The sequence below is a fragment of the Mustela lutreola genome, chromosome 1 (assembly GCF_030435805.1).
Source record: "Mustela lutreola isolate mMusLut2 chromosome 1, mMusLut2.pri, whole genome shotgun sequence".
In the NCBI taxonomy this organism is placed as follows: Eukaryota; Metazoa; Chordata; class Mammalia; order Carnivora; family Mustelidae; genus Mustela; species Mustela lutreola.
The window spans coordinates 7,585,230-7,604,480 of NC_081290.1; the positions used below are offsets into that span (position 1 = coordinate 7,585,230).

The following is a 19,251-nucleotide window of genomic DNA, read 5'->3' on the forward strand; positions in this document are numbered from 1 at the left end:
GATTTTAGAAGACATGGTGTATTGTTAAAAGCAAAATCACTGCTTGGAGTGTTTCTTCATTTCTGACATCCTTCAATTCTGTTTCAAGATCAGAGAGACCTTCCTGCTGTGCAGAAAATACTATTTATTGATGTGGGATAATTTTTTTTTAAGAACAAGTCAAGGCTACTTAATATGAGCATATCAGCTGAATGGCCGGAATAACAAAACATATCAAAATGTGAATCACCACTGTCAGATGCAGGCTTTTAACAACTTTAATGGATATAATTATAATTAGTATGCAAGATGTCTTACAACAAATGTAGATACAATTACATCAAATATCAAAGAAGTTGCACATCCATCTTTAAATGATGTTGGCTAACTCACCCCAAGAAAGCAATCTGGCATTGGTCTCTTGGTTAGCACTATTACCAGTACCAACCAGCACTTTAAAAATCAAAGTTGAAATGGTACATTCATTTGCCAAAAAGAGGTTAAAGGCAAAGAAGGTGAATCAACGTGCAGATCAACATGGCCCAGTTGCAAAATTCATTTCCCACACATGAGGGATCGAACCATGCATCCTTGCAAGCAAGATGAAGGGCAAACGGAGGACATCAAACCAAAACCAACTCCACCAAGAACGCAGAAGGCTTCAGGATGGTGAAGGCCAGAGGCCCACTGCTTTCAGCACTCAGGTGTCCATCTTCTGTTCCCCTAACCTCCTGGATCCTAACTCAAGAGTCTGTGAGACCCAGTTCTGGGGCTGCCTTTCCATTTGGAGACAGGAACCATTCTCCTGGTCCCGGGCACAGTTCCCCCACAGTCAGCCGAACTGAGGGGTCGCTCAGAGCTGGGCCAGCTGCCTGCTGTGGCCAAGATACAGCTGTCATTTTATAGATTTAAGTAGAAACAATACACCAGTGTAACAGCAAATAAGAAACTGAAACTGAGATCACTTATATATCTAGGTAATACTTAAGATGCCTATAAATATTTTTCTCCAGAAACCGAAAACACTGTAGACGTCACTTCGTGAATCCTCACAACACATCTGTGAGGTAGCGTGGAGTGAGGTCAATAGGGAAGCATCCCCCTCATTTAAGAAGTGAAGACAGACATCCAGGGAGGGCAGGAGACCTCACGGGGGCCAAAAGCAAAGAAAACAAAGTCGAATCCCACTCTTCATCATTTGCAGTCTACGGTCTAGAAGAATCTGCTTGCCTCCTTCCTGCTCTGACAGTCTATCACTTTATGACTAGTCCTATTCCTGGATGAAATATGATGGTTTTAGACCTCCTGGAGCAATTTCCTTTGGACAGACCTGGACAGAATCTCTCCCCGATGTAGATGACATTAACTATCAGCGTGTATTTCTGGGGTGCGTGTGTGTGTGTTTCAAGCAACATGTGTTGAATACAGTTCAAATTCTTTGGCCAACTCAGAAAAAAAGGACTTGGCAAAAAAAGGTTCAACCTATAGGTATTTTATACTGACATAACAAGGAAAGTTAGAGTTTTTTATGGGGAGCTGTCACCTTGCTGAATATATTTGCTTTAGGTCCAGATCCCTCTCTTTGCCATAAGGATTTGGAAGATAATAGGCACAACAAACCCATCAAATGCTCTTGCACAATAGAAGACTCTGGTAAGGGGAGATGCTTACTGAGTCTGTGGTCATAATCGGTCAGTGTACCCCGTGAAGACGCCGGTCCCTCTGACCCAGTACTTAGGACTAGAACAGCATCTAGGAGAGAACCACTCTGAAGGTGTTTCATGGACATTTTGTCAAAATGTTTGTGGCCGAGGGAGGAATAAAAGGGATGTCCTGTTTTTATTGAATTGTCCTTTGCTAAACTGAAGGCCTACAGGCTTTATAAAGGGAGTGAGGGTAGAGAAGAGAGACAATTATTCAGGCCCAGCATGGCCACAGGGGGCACAATGGGTCATCCCTGGGCATTTTTCTGGGAATGCCCCCTTTTTTTTTTTTTTTTAAATAATCAGAGCTAGCAGAATTCCTGGCGGCCTGCTTCTTATTATGTAGTCCTATTGTAAAATACCTCCGGGGCTTGCTCATTCTCCTCTGATATGTAAGGAATTTAGGGATAAATTCAGAGTGTGGGAAGGCAGGCTGTGGAGAGTGGCACAGCTCTGGGCATCTCGGAATAGCGCGGCCACAGCGATTTTCCTGTTGGCACTTTGCTGGACCACAGTAAGTGACAGGTCGAGCTGAGGGTCAAATTTCTGGAAACAGCAAGGCAGCAGGTTCAAGTTTAGAAATAGAAATTGATCAGTTTTAAGTTCTTTATGGCACTAGGTCACTGTAGGACAATAGGACGCATTCTGAATCAGGACCTCATGGATGCTTCCTAATCCATGAAGTTTCCTCCCGCAGTCAGGACACAAGATGGCTGGTCACTGACATCAGGTGCTTCTGGAGGACAGAGTCCTCACCATGACATAAAGCTATCTAGAGAACACACGGAAATAAAAAGGCAACCACACATGCCAAAACAATCCATCTGCCCACAAACTGAATACTTTTTAGGGAACAATTTAACAAATCATTTCATTTAGTTAAAAGTAAAAAATGTTACTAATCTGGGAGTGTCTTGTTTTATCCACCACGGGCATTTCAGTAAACCAGGGTTTCTCGAACTCAGCACTCCCGACATTTTGGGCCGAGTGATTGTTGGCTGCGGCGGGCTGTCTTGTGCCTTGCATGGATGTTTAGAGCATCTGTGACATCTACCTCCTTGTGGCACCCCCAAGTCGAGACTCTCAAAAATGTCACGAGACATTTGTAAAAGGTTCACGCGGGGGGAGCAAAATTGTCTGCTTTTTGGTAACCACGGTTGTATCTGGACATCTGCAAACCATACCAGTTCTTCAAAATTTGAGGTTGAGGAGCGTAAGGCCATGTACCCAGGAGTATTCATTAATTTGAGGGCAGAATTAGGAAGGTAAGTGTATGGGAAGAATAAACGGATTAATCAGGGTGTCTGTTTCCTGTGGAAACGCCTCACTGAGCTACTGCAGATAGACGAATCCTTTACAGTTTTTTACAAAACGGTCTGCAGCCGTTTCCCAACAGACAGAAGGCAGTGAGCCAGCTGTTTTGTGCCTATAAAGCAAGGGTTCTTTCTAGAGGTTCCTTCGAGCAGTGGATGTCTCTGTGAGTTATTGGGGCCTGATTCCTTGTTCCCCCAAGGCGGTCGTCTGTGCGGGTCGCCCCTTCCCTCCTGACCCATCCCCCTCCACTGCCCACCGCAGGCTACCCCCCTCCCCCTTTCTCTTCTCTAACTCATCTCCTCTCCTGGGGACAGCCTGCTGCGGCCGACCACGATGGGCATCTCGGGCAGAGCTGGGCGGCCTGGAGGGCGGAACAGGTAGAGGGCACGCTGCGATCTGACAGCGACATGCCACGCTGTCCCTCGGCCTGCTGGCCTCCTCCGGGGCACCTTCTAGTTTCCTCCTCCACTAATTAGGCCGTTAAGAAGCCGGGATCCAGCTCACAGAGCCAAGCAGGCAACCTGTCCGATACACCAGGTAGAAAGAGAGATTAAAAAGGAATCGGAGCAGCCCCCTGCTTCCTCACCTGCAGGGTAAAACACTCCCGGGGTGCATTTCCTTTCCCCGCACCGAGATCTCATGCAATTTCCTAACTCAAAAGTTTGAGAAGTACCACCAGCTAAAAGTTCCCCTAAAAGTAACCCCCGATGCAAGGACTCACTCCCTGGCCCTCGGTCCCTCTTAACAGTGGATCCCGCGGCAGGCACGGAGGCTTCCACCACAGCGGTCTGGCTCCGGGTCTGCCTCCCTCAGCTGCAGAGAAGCCTCCACTCACCTTTAAACAAGGATTCTTTTTGTACCAGAAAGGGGAAGTGATAGCAGCCAGAGGAGAGGGAGGAAAACAAAACAACCAAACCAACGAAACAGGGCTTAAGAGATTGTCGCTCGATGCGTGTCAGGAACTTGTATTAATTCTACTGGGAAAGCGCTTATAAATAAACAGTTCCTCCTCGTCCAGCCTCGCTCCTTCGTTAGGAGTCGTCGTACAGAGGGTTGTTGTAGTTTCCCCAGGATCCGTAGTCATGATCGTCCAGAAGCCTCCCGTAGGAGGAATGCCTGGTCGGGGGAGGAGAGAGCTGCGGTTATTTGGAGCAGTTGCCTGTCTTAGGGGAGCCGAATGCCCAGCAGCCTGCCTGGAGGAGGCTTTCAGGGCCCACAGGAGGGGACACGTGTTTTCTCCACCCACCAGCTCTGGAGGCCTCAGTCTACAAACTCCTGGAAGTTAGGACTGCTCACGTGGGAGCCCGGCTGGCACCTCCCATTGAGATCACCCAGGTCCTGGTCTCTGTACACGATCTCTAGTGCTGGAGAAGGACAAGGACCCATTCCTCTGGCTCTGGCTACCGAGTAAGAAGTAGTAGCAAAGGGAAGGTTGCGTTCCTGGGATTTCACTTCGGTCCTGGACCGAATTTTCCCAGGAGTCATGAGGACGCCACCACAACCACTACTGCTCTCACCGTATCGTGTTCTACAATTTACACCATGTTTCTGTGTGCCATTCTCACTTGATCCTCAAAATAAGGCCAAAGGGCCAGTATTGCTTGTTTCTCTGAGAGGGCAAGATTTCTCTCTCCGAGCTCTTGATTGATGGGCACGAAGTTACCCAACTGAGCTATGAGTCAGATTCTCACCTCCTGGGTCTAGATCCCGTGCTCTGAGCTTCCTCGAGTGTGATTAACATCATTAGTTCAATGGCACCTTGGGTTTAACAGGCTTTGATTGGTCACTTTGGGAAACTGTCTCACAATATTATTTCTGTAAGAAACTGAAATCAGATAGTTCTCACTCCTCTGTTTAAAACCTCAGAGTGGCCCCTTATCTCACAGAGTGAAAGCCAAAGTCATTAGCTTGGTTTGCAAAACCCTCTGGGATCCGGCCCCTGTTATTTTTCTGAGCGCATCAGCTGCCATTCTAGTCCTTCTTGTTCCCTCTGCTCCAACCATGCCTCCTTGCTCCTCCCTATCACGTCTGGCACACTCTTGCCTCAGGGTCTTTGCACACACCGTTCCCTCCGCTTGCAGCAGCTGGCCTCCGGATCTCCTTCCTTCACCTCTGTCAAGTCTTTGCACAAGTGTCCCCTTCTCAGTGAGGCCTTTCTTAAGAACCCGAACTTGCAACTCCCACTCCCCTCTCCCAGCTTTCCTGGCTTAATTTCCTCAAAGTTCTCATCACCTCCTAACATACTATGTAATTTACTCATTTATTTAGTTATTGTCACCTTCCCTGACGAAACTGTATGTACGGATGATCTGCCCGCTTTGTTTGTGCTTGGCACTATCTCCAGTGCCCAGAAAAATATCCAGCGCATAGGAAGTCCTTAATGAATGTTTGCAGAAGAAACAGTGATTGGAAAAAAAAAAAAAAAAATCTCTGAAAGCCAATCTGTTCACAAGAAGGGAGCTTCCCAGTCATTGTATGGCTAAAAGTGCGGTCAGGATTAGAACATCACAAAATGAGCATAGACTGGCTCTCAGGTTCATGTTCGTGCGTGGATGATTACACCCGGCCACTGGAAATCACATTGGCTGTATAGAGTACCGACACACAGGCCGCTCCCCCTAATTTTTTTCTCAGCTCGACAGGAAAACTGAACAAAATGAAAATACAATCTGAAAGGCACAAGAGGCATTTGTTATACTTCTATCTGTTGCTAAAATCACTGCTGTCGCTCTTCTGAAGTTATTTACGTATGCCAGACATCTGAAAAGAGACGATCTGTTGCAAAGCACCAGGCCCCTGCAGACTTGGTTTCAGATTCTTAGTCCTCTGGATTCTGCAGACTTGCTCAGCTGACCCAGCCTGGGCACCTGCAAATTTGAGGATGTTCCACAAGACCCTTTCTTCACCCTAAAGGCCCACCCTAAAGGACAGAGACCGCAGATAACACACCAGTGATTTTCTGATCCCCGGGAAGAGGGGAGGCCAGTTTTGGTACACAAGGTCGCTGGCCACACATTGCCACCCCCTCCCCCACATTTAACACCTCCGGCCTCGACCAAATCCTCCAACAGGATGGGATGATTGAGAAATGGCAGCTCAGTGAACAAGTAAAAACCCGGGGATTGCTCGACTGCAGCCAAGCCTAAATTTTAGTATGACTTACTGTTGCAAGCCTGGCCAACATCTACCTAAGAAACCTGCTCCTTTATTGATAGGATACTCCTGCCTCACCTTTGTATGGTAATATAACTTCTCACAGCGTTTTATATCTATCATATAATTTTATTCCCACGAAGTATCAGTTAGGTCAACAGATGTATGTCCTCAGCTATTTTTTTAATCCCGTGTTTCTTCACCTATAAATTGGAGAAACTTAAAATGTGTTATTGCTGGCAGGAGGGTGGAATGAGGTAATGCATATAAAGCCCTGGCACATAGTAAATGCACAGTAAGTGTTGGCCAGTACCGCTTTGTGATGTTTATTATAATGAAACTTACAAAAGCACATGGCAAACCTGCAAACAGTGGAAAAGGGCACGGAGGGAAAAGCAAGCCTCCCTCCTGCCAGGAACTCCTAAAAGCACACTCTGGGCACAGTTATAAAACCGGTTTCTTATTAGATTATTGGCATTTTTTTAAAAAAAGCATTATGCTGGAGGGTCAGAGGTTTAACAATCTCTTGGTCATCGGGTTTTCCTGCTTATAGTTAGTCCAGGCAAGACTATTTGATCAGAGTTCTGCCTGAATCTGCTATATTATAAGAAACATTCCCTACGTGAATATCAGAAAAATAAAAGCAAAGGATGGATCTTTACTTTCATTTTTCTTTGCCCTCTTGTTGGAATGAACAGGAAGTTAAGCAAAATACCGACACCAAGGAACGTGAAGCCAGAGATATAGGTAAGCCGTATTGGGGAATGTACTGAAGCTGGAGGGCTTGTTTTAATATATGAATGTGTCTGAGCAAGAAGCACTGGGCGTGCTGGGACGCAAGCCAGGTTTGGATCAATCCTCTAATACTGTAGAGAGAGGAAGACAAACACGTTTGTACGTGTGTACGTGTGTGTGAGATATGACAAGAATAACTAATGATCCTTTTAAATTCTCTCTCTAGTCAGAACTTCTTCAATCATGCACGTCTTAGATGGCAAAGGGGAGGTTTTCATATTGGTCCTCGGGGAGCCCACGATGGGGAACAACCTCGCCTTCGAGTTAGGGAAGGTGAGGCTCGAGGAATCCAGATGCCGTGTCCATGTGCCTTAGCAGCAGAGCTGGTGCTGAAATCCGGGTCTCCTGGCTCTCTTGTGCAGAACTCCTTCAGCTCTTCTCACCCAGAAGAGCAGTGGGTACCAACGGCATCTTCGCCAGGGCACAGCAGCTTGGTTTCCTCAATTTCTTCGTCGAGCCCGGTGCCGTCCCACACAGCCAGCGCAGCCTCGCCGTGCCTCGGCTCCCTCAGGCGGTACACCTCTTGGGGGCAGAGCGCCTCTTACTTTTCTTTGACTTTTCTGCACATCTCACACGCTGCTCTCGAGGCAGCAGTACTTTCACGAATGCCCGATGCTGAGGGCTCCCACCAGGTACACATGAACAGTATAGACAGAGTTTGCTCCGTCAGCACCAGCAGGGACTTGTACAGTCCGGGGCAATTCCTAGTGTAATATAACCGGAGCAGAGGGGAAATACTATTAACCAAGCCAACGGGTCAGAGCCACCATTTTGACCTTAATTGTGAGAAGAGGAAAGAGAATTCTACCTAAATTTCTCTGAGGCAAGGATGTAGCTTTAAAGCACGCAGCACAGAGCTCACGGTCCCTGTGAATCAATGGCCCTGTGCTGTGAGCCCCGTGTTGCTGCTACTGTGCGGCTTAGTGAGCTAAAAGCAGAACCCACGGGGGACAAAACAGGGCATGATTTATGTCAAGTCCTGGTCTCACAGCTTCCTTCTCAAATGGCTTGCTCTAACAGGAAGCAGCCCTTCCTTCTCCCCACGTCCTAATTGCTGATGCCCTGTGACAACTGGTACGTGCAGCGATGACATCTGCGGTTGGAGGCTTTCTCCGCAACTTCTCTGTGGTACCTATTTTTTTTAACTTTATTTATTTATTTATTTATTGGAGAGAAAGACAGAGAAAGAGAGAGAGAGAGACAGCATGAGCATGGCGGAGGGAGAAGCAAGCTCCCTGAGCAGGGAGCCTGAGGCGGGGCTCGATCCCAGAACCCTGGGATCATAACCTGAGCTGAAGGCAGATGCTTCATCAACTGAGCCACCCAGGCGTCCCTGTGGTACCTCTTTTAAGATAACTGCAGCGGCAATACTTAATGGAACCCAATTGTCTTTGAAAATGAAGTGTTTTCCTTCCCTTGTGTGGACACATAGTTGTTGGCGATAACGCCTTCTCCTTTCTTAGGGTCAAGCTCAGGGTTGCGTCCAGGGTCCAGCTTTGCTTACTATCACCCCCACCCCCCCGCCCCCCGCCAAGTTCTCTCCTCTCGAGTCAAGTGAGTTCTGTCATTCAAACCTGAGTGCTCATCATGTGCTAAGAAGGAAGGGTATAAAGATGGAAAAAATATGGCTTAGTGCTGAGAAAGCACAGCCTAACTTATAGCTCATTAGTAATTAAGCCTCAGACTCTTACATCCACTTGCAAAGCCAGTCTGGTTTAGCTGCCACTGTCTCCTTTGCTTCCATTGGGGGCTTCTTGCTTTCTCTGACTGTCCTTTTTCTGCCTGGCTCCTTTCATTTAAAGATTCAGTAAAACCTTATGACCCATTAGGCCCTATTTAGGGGCTGGGAGATGCCTCAGTGAGCTAAACAGACCAAAACCCCTGTCCTAAGGAAACTTCCATTCTGGTGGGGGGAAGGCACAACAAATAAGTCATGAAAAATAATATGGTGGATGGTTAATATGTGCCGTGGAGGACAACAGAGCAACTGAGCGGAATGAGGAGTTCCAGTGCGAGGTGGGGATGGTCATTAGGAATATGGCGATGGGAAAACAGTCTCACTAAAATGACGGGTGAACAGCAGGTGAATGAGGTGTGGGGGGAGGCACGTGGATGCCTGAGGTAAACCCTGCAGAGAGGACAGAAAGTGCAGAGGCTCTGAGGAAGCGGCAAACAACATCTCTGTGTGGCTGCTACCAAACTATAATTGTTTCAAAAGAAATTATTCAATTATTGGAATGATTTTAGATGTACAGAAACATCGCAAAGATGGTACAAAGAATTGGGGTATGCCCTTCCCCTGCTTCCCTTGTTAGTGACATGGTGTACAGCCATGTCACAACTGTCCAAAGTAGGAAAGGAACATGGCCATTGACGGTGTTGAGGCTAAGAAAGCTGTGACCATTAGGGGCGAATTTACAGCTACTATAGCAAGATAGTGGCAGGATGAGTATCATAATTTAGGAAACCTATCAGTGCTGTCTTTCTGCCCAAATCCCAATGTTGGAAAGCTTCCAATCACTCATTTTCAAGGTATTCTGCCCACAGTCTGCGTTTCTTTTAAAGAGCAATTACTTTTTTTAAAAAATTTTTTATTTTTTTATAAACATATATTTTTATCCCCAGGGGTACAGGTCTGTGAATCACCAGGTTTACACACTTCACAGCACTCACCATATACCCTCCCCAGTGTCCATAACCCCACCCCCCTCTCCCAAAAAGAGCAGTTACTTTTGAATTTATCTTTAAATAAACACGTTTCCTTTGAAGGAGTCGATAGAATTTGTTTGTTTTCTCTTTTTCAATTATCTGCTGGTATCGTCCTGGCAGACGCTCACCACAGAAAAGGCCCATATATTGAAACACTTATTAGTAAAGAAATTCAGAGTCACGAGTAAGTAATGACGAGTATATGGTTTTAACGGATTCCCGCAAGCTTCCCCTTCTCTAAACCCTGTTTCGCCATATTTGGAATAAACGAAGACTGCTGCTGTACCCCAAATTTTGCTACCCAGAATCATTCACTCCTCCAGGAAGTGTAAGTGTAAAACAATTACTGTATGTCGGGTACGGCCAGGGGCTCGCTATCCTTCTGGTGGAGCAGACTGACAAAGGCGGCAGTGACTCCAGGATAAGGAACGGAGTCCTACAAAGGAGACACATGCGGTAGGGGCGTCCATGGAGATGGTGGGGAGGAGGCTTCCCAGAGAGCATCTCTTTCAAGCTAGACAATTTGGAATTAGCCAGGTAGAAAAAGAGATGACTCAAACACCTCCCGCTGGAGGATCCGCACGTGCAAAGTCACTAAGACACGGAACAGTGGGAGCACCGCATCTAGAACATGTGTGTGGAGTGTCGGGAAACGGGTAGATCAGGGTTACTCAAAGAGGGGGTTCTCCCAGACAGCAGCACTGGCCTCATCTGTGAGCCGCCACACTGCTTCAGCTCCTATGGGGGCCGGACCCAGGAAGCGGTGCTGGTATGTTTTTGTTTTTGATTTTGGGGGGACTTTGGGGGGACATGTCTTGAAATGTATTTCTTCTAAAGACCCCCAATGATAGATATGGGAACAGGGACAATGGTTATAAGGAACGCACTAGACCCTTGAAGGAGACAGAGTGATGAAAGGGTTGTATGAGTGAGTTCAGATATAAATACAGATTTTTCAATCATAAACATTGTTATTGACCGGTATTTGCTAATCCCACGTTTTCATAGATTGGTATCGGCCTCTAAGTGGATAGGATTGCTTGCTAAGCATAGATATATTTAGTTGGAACATGACAATGAGCTGTCCAATACCCGTCGAAGCTGTTTTCCAATGTTAAGCAGAGAGGAGCACCTAACTTTGCTTGGATGAACCATGGGCACGTCCTGCAGCTACAATACAGGATACTAAATTAAATTTCATTTTCATTTAATTTCTTTTAAGACCTACTTCCTGAGGACTTTGTATAGTATCACCTCTAAGCATCTTCCTCTGTTTTTTGATTTTTGTCAAAATACGTTAAGACTTGACTCAACTGGGTTTAGGAGAACATTCAGGAAGAACTGCTAACATTGCCCAGTCATCACCTGGAAGGAAACTGTGTTTTTAATGAGCTCCCCTATCGATTCTTATGCACATTAACGTTTCAGAACTACTGAGCTGGAGAATCGAGTCAGCCGGACCCAGAGAACGCCGAAAGCAGATCTTAAAAAGCCAACCTGTCAGTAACAAATTCTAGACAATCTCGGACCTTACGGCTGCCTGGGCCAAATCTTGAAAGCCACAACCACCAAAAGGCATCCAGTTGTATAACATATAATCGCTGGAAGACTGAAAGCAGAACAGGTGACTTCTGACAAAACGCCTTCCAAGCCAGGCCCTGTCGTGTCTATAAATCACGATCACATTTATTTTTGTGAAGGGAACAGCCCGTGTTGTCCGCCTGGGTTACTCACCCCTAATTATGGCAGCGTCCTCCCTGCTGGCGACAGCAGATACGGTCTCCTGAGCAGGGGATTATCTCGTGGCAGAAGAGTTTTGAGCCAATTTCCACAAAAACAAAACGACTTCCCTCGGTCTTCCATCAGCACTAACTAAAGGCAACTTTCTGCAAGAGGCACACGGGGCTCTTGCTTTCTTTTTGGCAGACAAGCCTTGGAATCAAGACTGCTTACAAGTAGGTTCTGCTGATGAACCTATAACAGGGGTGCAACCTCCCAGGTGCGAGGAAAACAACACACCTGAAACCATCAAATGGGACCTGGACGTCTGCCCGTCAGTGCAGAAGGAGAAAACTGAGCTGCTGCGTCGTCTGCTCCCCTGCCCTCCTCCCCTTCTCTGAATCCCTGGTGCCTACTGAATGGCACTGTCGGCGGCGACCACCTAACTGAGCACCGCGGTGGTAAGCACCCTTGTAACAGCAATCACGATGACAGGACTCACCCTGTCCACCGGCACGGAATGTTTCTCTATATTATAATTTAATCCTTGTAACAATCCCGAGTTAGGTATTAGACCTTATATTAGTCATGTATAGTATTACCTGACCTGAGTTAGACACCAGTGCCATAATACTAACACAACCATGTATGGTCACAGAACTATAAAACTGATCATGGAGTGACTAAACAGTTTGCCTAGAGTACGTATTCTTAGCCACCAAGGGCTCCACATTTATTACTTGGTTTCATCTTCCGAACAACTTTGAGAGATGGGTGTTATCCACTCTATTTTTACAGATGAAGACATGAGGGCTCAGGGAGATTATCATTCACCCAAGTCCACGTCAGCAGGAAGGGGAAGGGTCCGTGTTGAGCCTGACCACAAAGCCACGCTCCTCTCTCCCCCCACCCCCAACTGCCAGCAAAGATGCCGCGTCGGTGATGGAGAACAGCCGCCAGGCTCAAGGGCAGTTCGTGTTTATAAGTCACTTCCACCAGCGGCTTAGTGACAGAAGGAGTCGGCCCTGTAGGCAGGGGACACTGTGACAGGACTAAGGGTCACGTGTCCCTGAAGAAGAGGAGCATGGAAAGAGAGGGTGGGCGGAGGTGGCCGACGCCTTCTGAGGGAACCAGGGTTTGGGAAAAGGTGAGATTACTGAGCCGGCAGCAGAGCTTACAACATGCCCTTCTCCTGGCTGTGGGGCTGCCCTTGGAAGAAGATTCTTCTTTGGCGTTTGCAGGGACCCAGGCTGGGCCAGGCTCACGGCCCACTGGCTACAGGCCAGAGCGAATGGTTTCCCCGCCGGCTGGGCTTTCAGTCTCTTCCTGCTCCAGCCAAGTGAGCTGAAGGACCACAGGAGACAGACCTCTTGTCATGTGGTTCTCCTCAGAAACTGGGATCATAGGAAGGGAATAAACTTCCAGCCAAGGGGAAACGTCACCTCAGGTACAGACACCCGCGTGTGTGTCTCTGCATACGTACGCACACACACGCACTTGTCAACTGACCCGCGTGTACTTCTGGTGAATGAGACAAGTGGGGCTTTCCAAGAATCTGGCAAAGTAACACTTGAAAGGGCTGTGGCACAGCCTTAAAATCCGCGAGGGCTCTTCACCTCCTTATGTTATCATTTTGCCAAAATAATTAACAGAGCAGCAGAAAGGGGCTTTCCTTAGGGGCTTTCTAAACAGGGGTCTAATCTCTTGATCCGTCCTTAAATTTATAATCCCAAAGATAAATAACCATCTTAAACTCATCCCACTGGGGCCTTCCTGCATTGAAAGAGGAGGACCTACATGGGGGAGAGCAACAGTGACTGCTTCATTTTAATCATCCACTGAATTAATCTGGTGTTGAGAATGTCTGGAGAAAACACTCTTTAAATTTTTAAAATAAAACGTTATGCAATTTTAATCAGCACTCATTAGAACCGATTTTAATGACCTGCTAACAAAACATTCCAAGTGCAGTGCGTCCTGTGATGGCAGGATCGTGTCTCATCACTGGTGGGCCCCCAGTGCTTAGAGGGGGGCCTGGCACACTGCTATCGCTCAGGAACTGTCAAGCAACTGCTTTACTGGGGGCCCTTCCTTCCATTTGACCACTCTGGTGATGGTGATGGCAGGGCTGTGTACTTGGGAAGCAGTGTCCATGAATTTGCCTAACAGTGTTACCACGTAATACCACGGCCCTCATCTTACAGGGGAAGGAGAAGTGAGGGTTAGTAAGGCTCCAAGACAGGCTCAGGTCCCTCCAGAACTCACTAAAAGCTGGGAGAGCTTGGATTCCAACTGAGGTCTCCTTGCCTCCGCAGTCTGAGTTCTTAGTGTTCTAGACTGCCTGTCTATAGTTGGTGCTTTGAGATGGTGAACCTGAATTCTTGCCTGGAGTCAGGATAAAGAGCATTTTTGGCAAGTGTGTGGCAAGAAGAAAGCATTTCTATTCCACTCCACACTCCAGGGGAGGTCATATTTTTTTGTGACCCAGCCCTTCAGAACCTCACCACTGTGACTGCAAAGTGATTCTGAAGGCTATCGGTAAGTTCCGTTCTTGCCTCCTTGCACCTGACACGAAGAGACACCGCTGCAGGTGGGAACGAGGGTCCCAGACTAGCTCATAAAAGCCAATTGAACTCCTAATGAAAACAGCATATCTGCAGTGATAAACTAATAACAAAATGGACGGAAAAGTGTATCATTTAGTGAGATAAAATTCATAAAATCACGTTTACTGGTCAAGGAAATACAGACTTAGTGAAGAAAAGAGATTATTTTAAGCTATGAAGGAGCAAAGATGCTTCCGGAAAGGGTTTTAGACACAGGTAAGGCTGGCCCTTTAATTCCAACTTCTCTTAGAAATCTGGCTGTCCTGTTCTTCGTACCTTAGAGAGAGGTGATAATACGAGGCAATCTCATAATTGACACCATCACTCGGTGGATCTGGGCGACACGCCTTAGAACAGAAGGGAAAGAGGATCGGGGAGGTTCCTGGTGGGTCTTGGCTTGGGCCGGGCTGAGCAGAGGAAATGAGAGAGAGCAGCCAAGGGACTGTGTGAAGGGGATGATCGATTAGGTATGTGGTTTACTAATTCAGTTTATTGAGTATCTTCTTTGCGCCCAGTGCTGTGCTCACCAAGTCTGGGTCCTCATGGAGCTTAACATTTTTTTGTGTATGGGGAAAAGGGACAATAAAGAAGTAAACAAAGATATAAAACAATGAATAAAATAATAAACAGTGGTCCTAGCCAGGACAAAAGTAACGAGGCACCAAACTGGAAGAGCAGTCTTCTGGAGGACGTGATGTGAAAACCTTGCATGAGCAAGAGGTACCAAAAAAGCCTTCAGAGAGGGTCGGGCAAGACACAAGAATGTGGAGAGAAAAGGAGCCTGGTGCGTTCTGAGAATCGGGCGGAAAGCCAGCGTGACTGCGGCTGGTGGTTGAGCGAGAGGGAGAAGTGACGAGTGAGAAGAGGAAGAGCAGGCTCCATGAGTGATCTTGAGGGCCAAGCTGCGGGGTTGGAATTTAGTTCTAAGCACAGAAGGAAGACACCAGGGCTTTTAAGGGACGGAGTGACAGGGTCTGCCCAGAGTCGCCATGAAGATGCCCCCAGCAGTTGACAAGAGAACGGGTCGGAGGTCAGAGGGAGGCTGTGCTCATCCTGGTGGCACGTGGGCTTCTGTCCCTTAGAGGCGCTCCACAGACTGGCACATAAGACTGCCACTTGCCATTAGGCATGTTCGGGGTAAGTAATGTGGTTTTGGAGACTTTGGGGATTTCACAAAGCAGTAGACCACAAAGTTGGGGGCTCACAGACTGTGGCAACTGTCTATTTGGCTAAAGCAGATAAAAACTCAGCTGCCGTCCGTGATCACCTTCATTTCAAAGAGATGAGATATTTTAAAGCCAAAAATATAAGGACATAACCTCAGAGGGGGAAAAAATCCAATTTTATAGAAAACACTACTCCTTCCTTTCTTTCCTTCTTTCTTCTTTTCAAGATTTTTTAAATTTGAGAAACAGAGAAAGAGAGCCCAAGCAGAGGGGAGAAGCAGAGGGAGAGAGGGAGAAGCCGGTTACCTGCTTCAGGCCAGGACCTGAGCTGAAGGCATCCGATTCACCACCTGAGCCACTCAGGCGCCCTGAAGACACAACACTTTCCTTTGTATTTTCAACATTTTGCTTTAGCATCAGTGAAAACCTCCTTACAGACTGGACACACTCCCACAGTGGAACTTCAAACATTGGTATTTGTAACCCACTGAGCTCCCGTCTCTACCCCATCTCCCAGATGAAGAACATGAGGTTCGGGAGGCATGGGGCTTTCCTGAGGTGAGGAGGGGCCTTATGGGCAGGGGGCCAAGGCCTCCGTCTCCTGACTGCATGTTCCCTCACCATCGTGCTGTGTACTTGTTCAGCGCGGCCAAGGTTCAAACACCGCACCGTGGGTTCCCGTCCAGTGCACACTACTGTGGCCCTCGTCGCGTCCCGACCAGCGTTTCCAAGAGCTAACACGCTTATCAGGACACCAGCACTCGGCACACCAGCTCTCCGCCTGGAACCTGAAAAATGGAATCTCTTCCCCATAAGGAAGAGTAGGGTGCGTCTCACCTGATCTTCAGATACGCTGCCACCCCGAACACCAACAACACCACGGCAATGACGGTCACCGTAATGGCGGCGATGCTACCTGCGGAGGAGGAGAGGCACAGGGAGAAGTTGAGCGAAGGGCATTCACTGCTGCTCAGTCTGCACACAAGTCAGAGCTAGGACGGAACCGGGCTCTTCATTCTGTTACCAGTACTCTTCTCAGCCTCTAAGAGTTTGGGTAAATGGCAAAATTATTAAGACCTTCGGGCCTGCCTGGAGTTCAGAAAACAGCCTCCAGTAACATTTATTGTTCTAGGAGAGAAAGCGATCTGTTGCTGCTGCTGCTGGTAGGTGGTTTCAAATCTCCTGACATCTTATTTTCTTCTGTTACAGGCCCTGGCTCCTCTCTCTACGACTCGTGAGATCTTGAGAGGCTTAGGATGTTTTATTCAAGGGTCACTGCAAAGCACTACAGCTGGTTTTTAAATAAACCAGAATCGCACAGCTGTATCAGTCGTGTCCACTTCAAAAGGACCATCCTGGCTGGAGATGCACTCATTTAAATGACGCCATCAAATCAAAGCACTTTTTAAAAAAACTCCTTTTTGGGGGAGTGTGTTGAGTTTCCACCCTTGAGAGGTGAGTTTGCTTTAGCAGAGAAGAAAGTCAAGCATGCTGTACAACCAAGGGCTGCTCTGAGAGGTGACACTATTTTCTGTGAATGGAAATAACCAGGTGTAATTACAAAGTAACATGAATGTTTTATTGTGCAATCTGAAATCTGGCTCCAAAGGCAACTCTTAACGGGGCAGTTGAAAACCCATCGAGCACGTAGCCTTGTAAGAATAACCATACGGCTTCCAAAGATTACCACTTTAGAAGCACAACACTCTTTTCTGTGTGAGTTTTGGGCTAATAATGTATATACTTTGGCTATATTTCACCTGAGAAATGCAAAGAATCAATTGGGCTCTTGTCTCCTAATGGTGGGAGTGACCTTCTTGGCACTAAGGCTGGTGTCGGGGACTCCGTGTGCTCTCCTAGGCTACCGGGAAACCGTGTTACTACTTCAGCGAGTGGACGAGACTCAGCCACACTGGAAGGAACATCACGGGTCTGGAGTCCAGATATGTGAACCCATGTCATTAGCTGCGTGTGTGGTGTGGGTTACTTACGTAACGCTGACTCGCACACCAATCACCTGTGGCAACCGAGGAGGAAGAGCTGCCCTTCCCCCTGCCCTCATGACTTTAGGAGGGATTAAATGAGGTGCCATGCACACCAAGTGAAAGTCTTATCCAAAATATACCGCCCTGGACCAGTGCCCACCTGTCGTGTACTGGATCTCAAGGGTGATGGATCTCCCCCACATTTTTGGAGATTTATAGGTTATCTGGAGATCTGTAGGTTATTTGTCATTTCTCCTTTTCTTTCTTTCCCTCTCTTTGGAACCGCTTTTGTATATTGTTCCCCTTAGTGCTTCCACCAAGGGAATTAGAGCAGCGCTAAGAAGCAAATCAGTCTAGTTATTAACTCTGTAGTAACCCCCAAAAGTTCTGAGTGAAAGAAGGCTCTCTCTGCTGGTGAGAATGTCTAAAAGAGAGCCAAAGAGGTCCACTGCTAACCAACACTGAGGGGAAGACCAGAGCCTGATGTGTCCACATGGACTGACCACGGTCCACCATTTCGGAAGGGCCACACACGTCGACGCTCACTGCTCACCTCCTCGGACCCGGAACCCCTTCAGAGCCAGATTCATATAATTACCAGGTTAATTGTCTTCCCCTTTATACCACGGTAAAGACAGAATTATGGCATGGAATGCTCAGATGTGCAGATCTGATCAAGTAGGAAAAATTCAAGGTCAGATCCCCTCGGGGAAAACATCCACCCCTGCTTGGAAAGGCTGCACTCGGCTTCACGGCCTCCAGCTGTACTGAAGTGAGAAAATTCCGTTCACTGAAGCCTCTTAAAAGCTCTTTTAGGAACTTGTGACATGAGGATTATGTCTGCAAGGGAAGATGACATGGTCTGTCGAGAGTCAGAGATACAGTGGTTGTAATTAGGAGCTGTTTAAAAATTGAGCTTTACATTTAATTTGCCCCCTCAAAAAAAAATACAAAAAAAAAACAAACAAAAAACCCCCACAAAAACCGGGAGAAGAGACAGACTAGAGCTGATTTCTCTGTAAGACTCTTCTTTCTTGCTCCGGCAGAGTTTAATGCAGGAAACTGTAGGTTTGACCTTTTTCAAAGTTTCTTTCCTAACCCTAGGCAGTTGGATCGCCTCCAATTATGCTATTTACTGGATATATTTATACATCGCCTCTTCCTAAAGATAAATCCGGCAGTTCCCTAACTAAAGTGCTCCTCTTTTTCAAAGCATGGTAAGTGACGGAGTGACCCGCTGCCCCTCTCAGTGGCTGGTGGCTGTCTGTCTAGCTCTGGATGTAACCGGAGCCCTCCAATGGGGTTTTCCAGGCCATCCTTCCTGGTTCACATCGGGCAGCCTCCATCACCAGAGCTGAGATTAGCAGGTGATTTCCCCCTGATGGGCTCCTGAGGGCAACTGAGCAAAGGGGCACTTCTGAGGGTTGGTACTGCTTGATATGAGGCTAAGAGGTGTGGGGTAAAATAGGCTATGCTTAAATATTCAGGACATCTTAATTATTCTGCCAGCCACTGGCTCTTCTCATCCGGTGCCAACCAAGGGAGCCAGGGTCCCCTGGAGGCCGATCTCTATCAGGCCCTGAGCCTAGGAGGTCTTGTGGGCTGAGCCTGCTCTGACCCCCAGAGCACCTACTACTTACAGAGGCAGCCAGGAACCTCATCCTGGGAAGTTCCACACCTCAGGGCATTATGGTTCGAGCCTATGAGGGGGTTGCTGAGCCACATTAGCAGAATTTTTATGGTAACTGAAAAAGCGTGATTTCCTCCTTGTGAAAACAAATGTCATTTCCCCCTGAGTTCTGTTTGAACTCAACTAGAATTCCCCTTCTCCTCCTACTTACTCTTTTTTCAAGGAGGGCCAGGGAGACAGACAATGAGGAAGGTGCGGCTGGAGCAGGGAAGGCTCTGCCCTGTGAGGAAGGTAGGGACCCTTAGTGGGCAGGAGGCTGAGAGTGGGGAAGGGGAAGATGGCTGGCATTTCAGTTCCTCCTCAGTGGGATTTGCCCGTTACACACTGGGTGTGACTCACGCTGAAAAGCCCTGGAGCCAGAAGGAATTAGAGAGCATCGGAGGAAACCTATCTGTATATCGTATAAGCTGAGATGCAAGAAAATTCTACTGT

The 19,251-nt window shown here is 47.5% G+C and overlaps 1 protein-coding gene across 1 annotated transcript in view; it reads right to left on the reverse strand.

The window, feature by feature from the left end:
* Positions 1-239: 239 nt before the first annotated feature.
* PARM1 (prostate androgen-regulated mucin-like protein 1) overlaps positions 240-19,251 on the reverse strand; it is a 99,607-nt gene continuing 80,595 nt past the window's right edge. Inside the window, exons 3-4 of the mRNA XM_059159064.1 lie at positions 15,982-16,060; positions 240-4,112 (exon numbers count right to left, since the gene is read on the reverse strand). Coding sequence (XP_059015047.1) covers positions 4,028-4,112; positions 15,982-16,060 — 164 coding nt within the window. The 3' untranslated portion in view covers positions 240-4,027. The remainder of the gene's footprint in view (positions 4,113-15,981; positions 16,061-19,251) is intronic.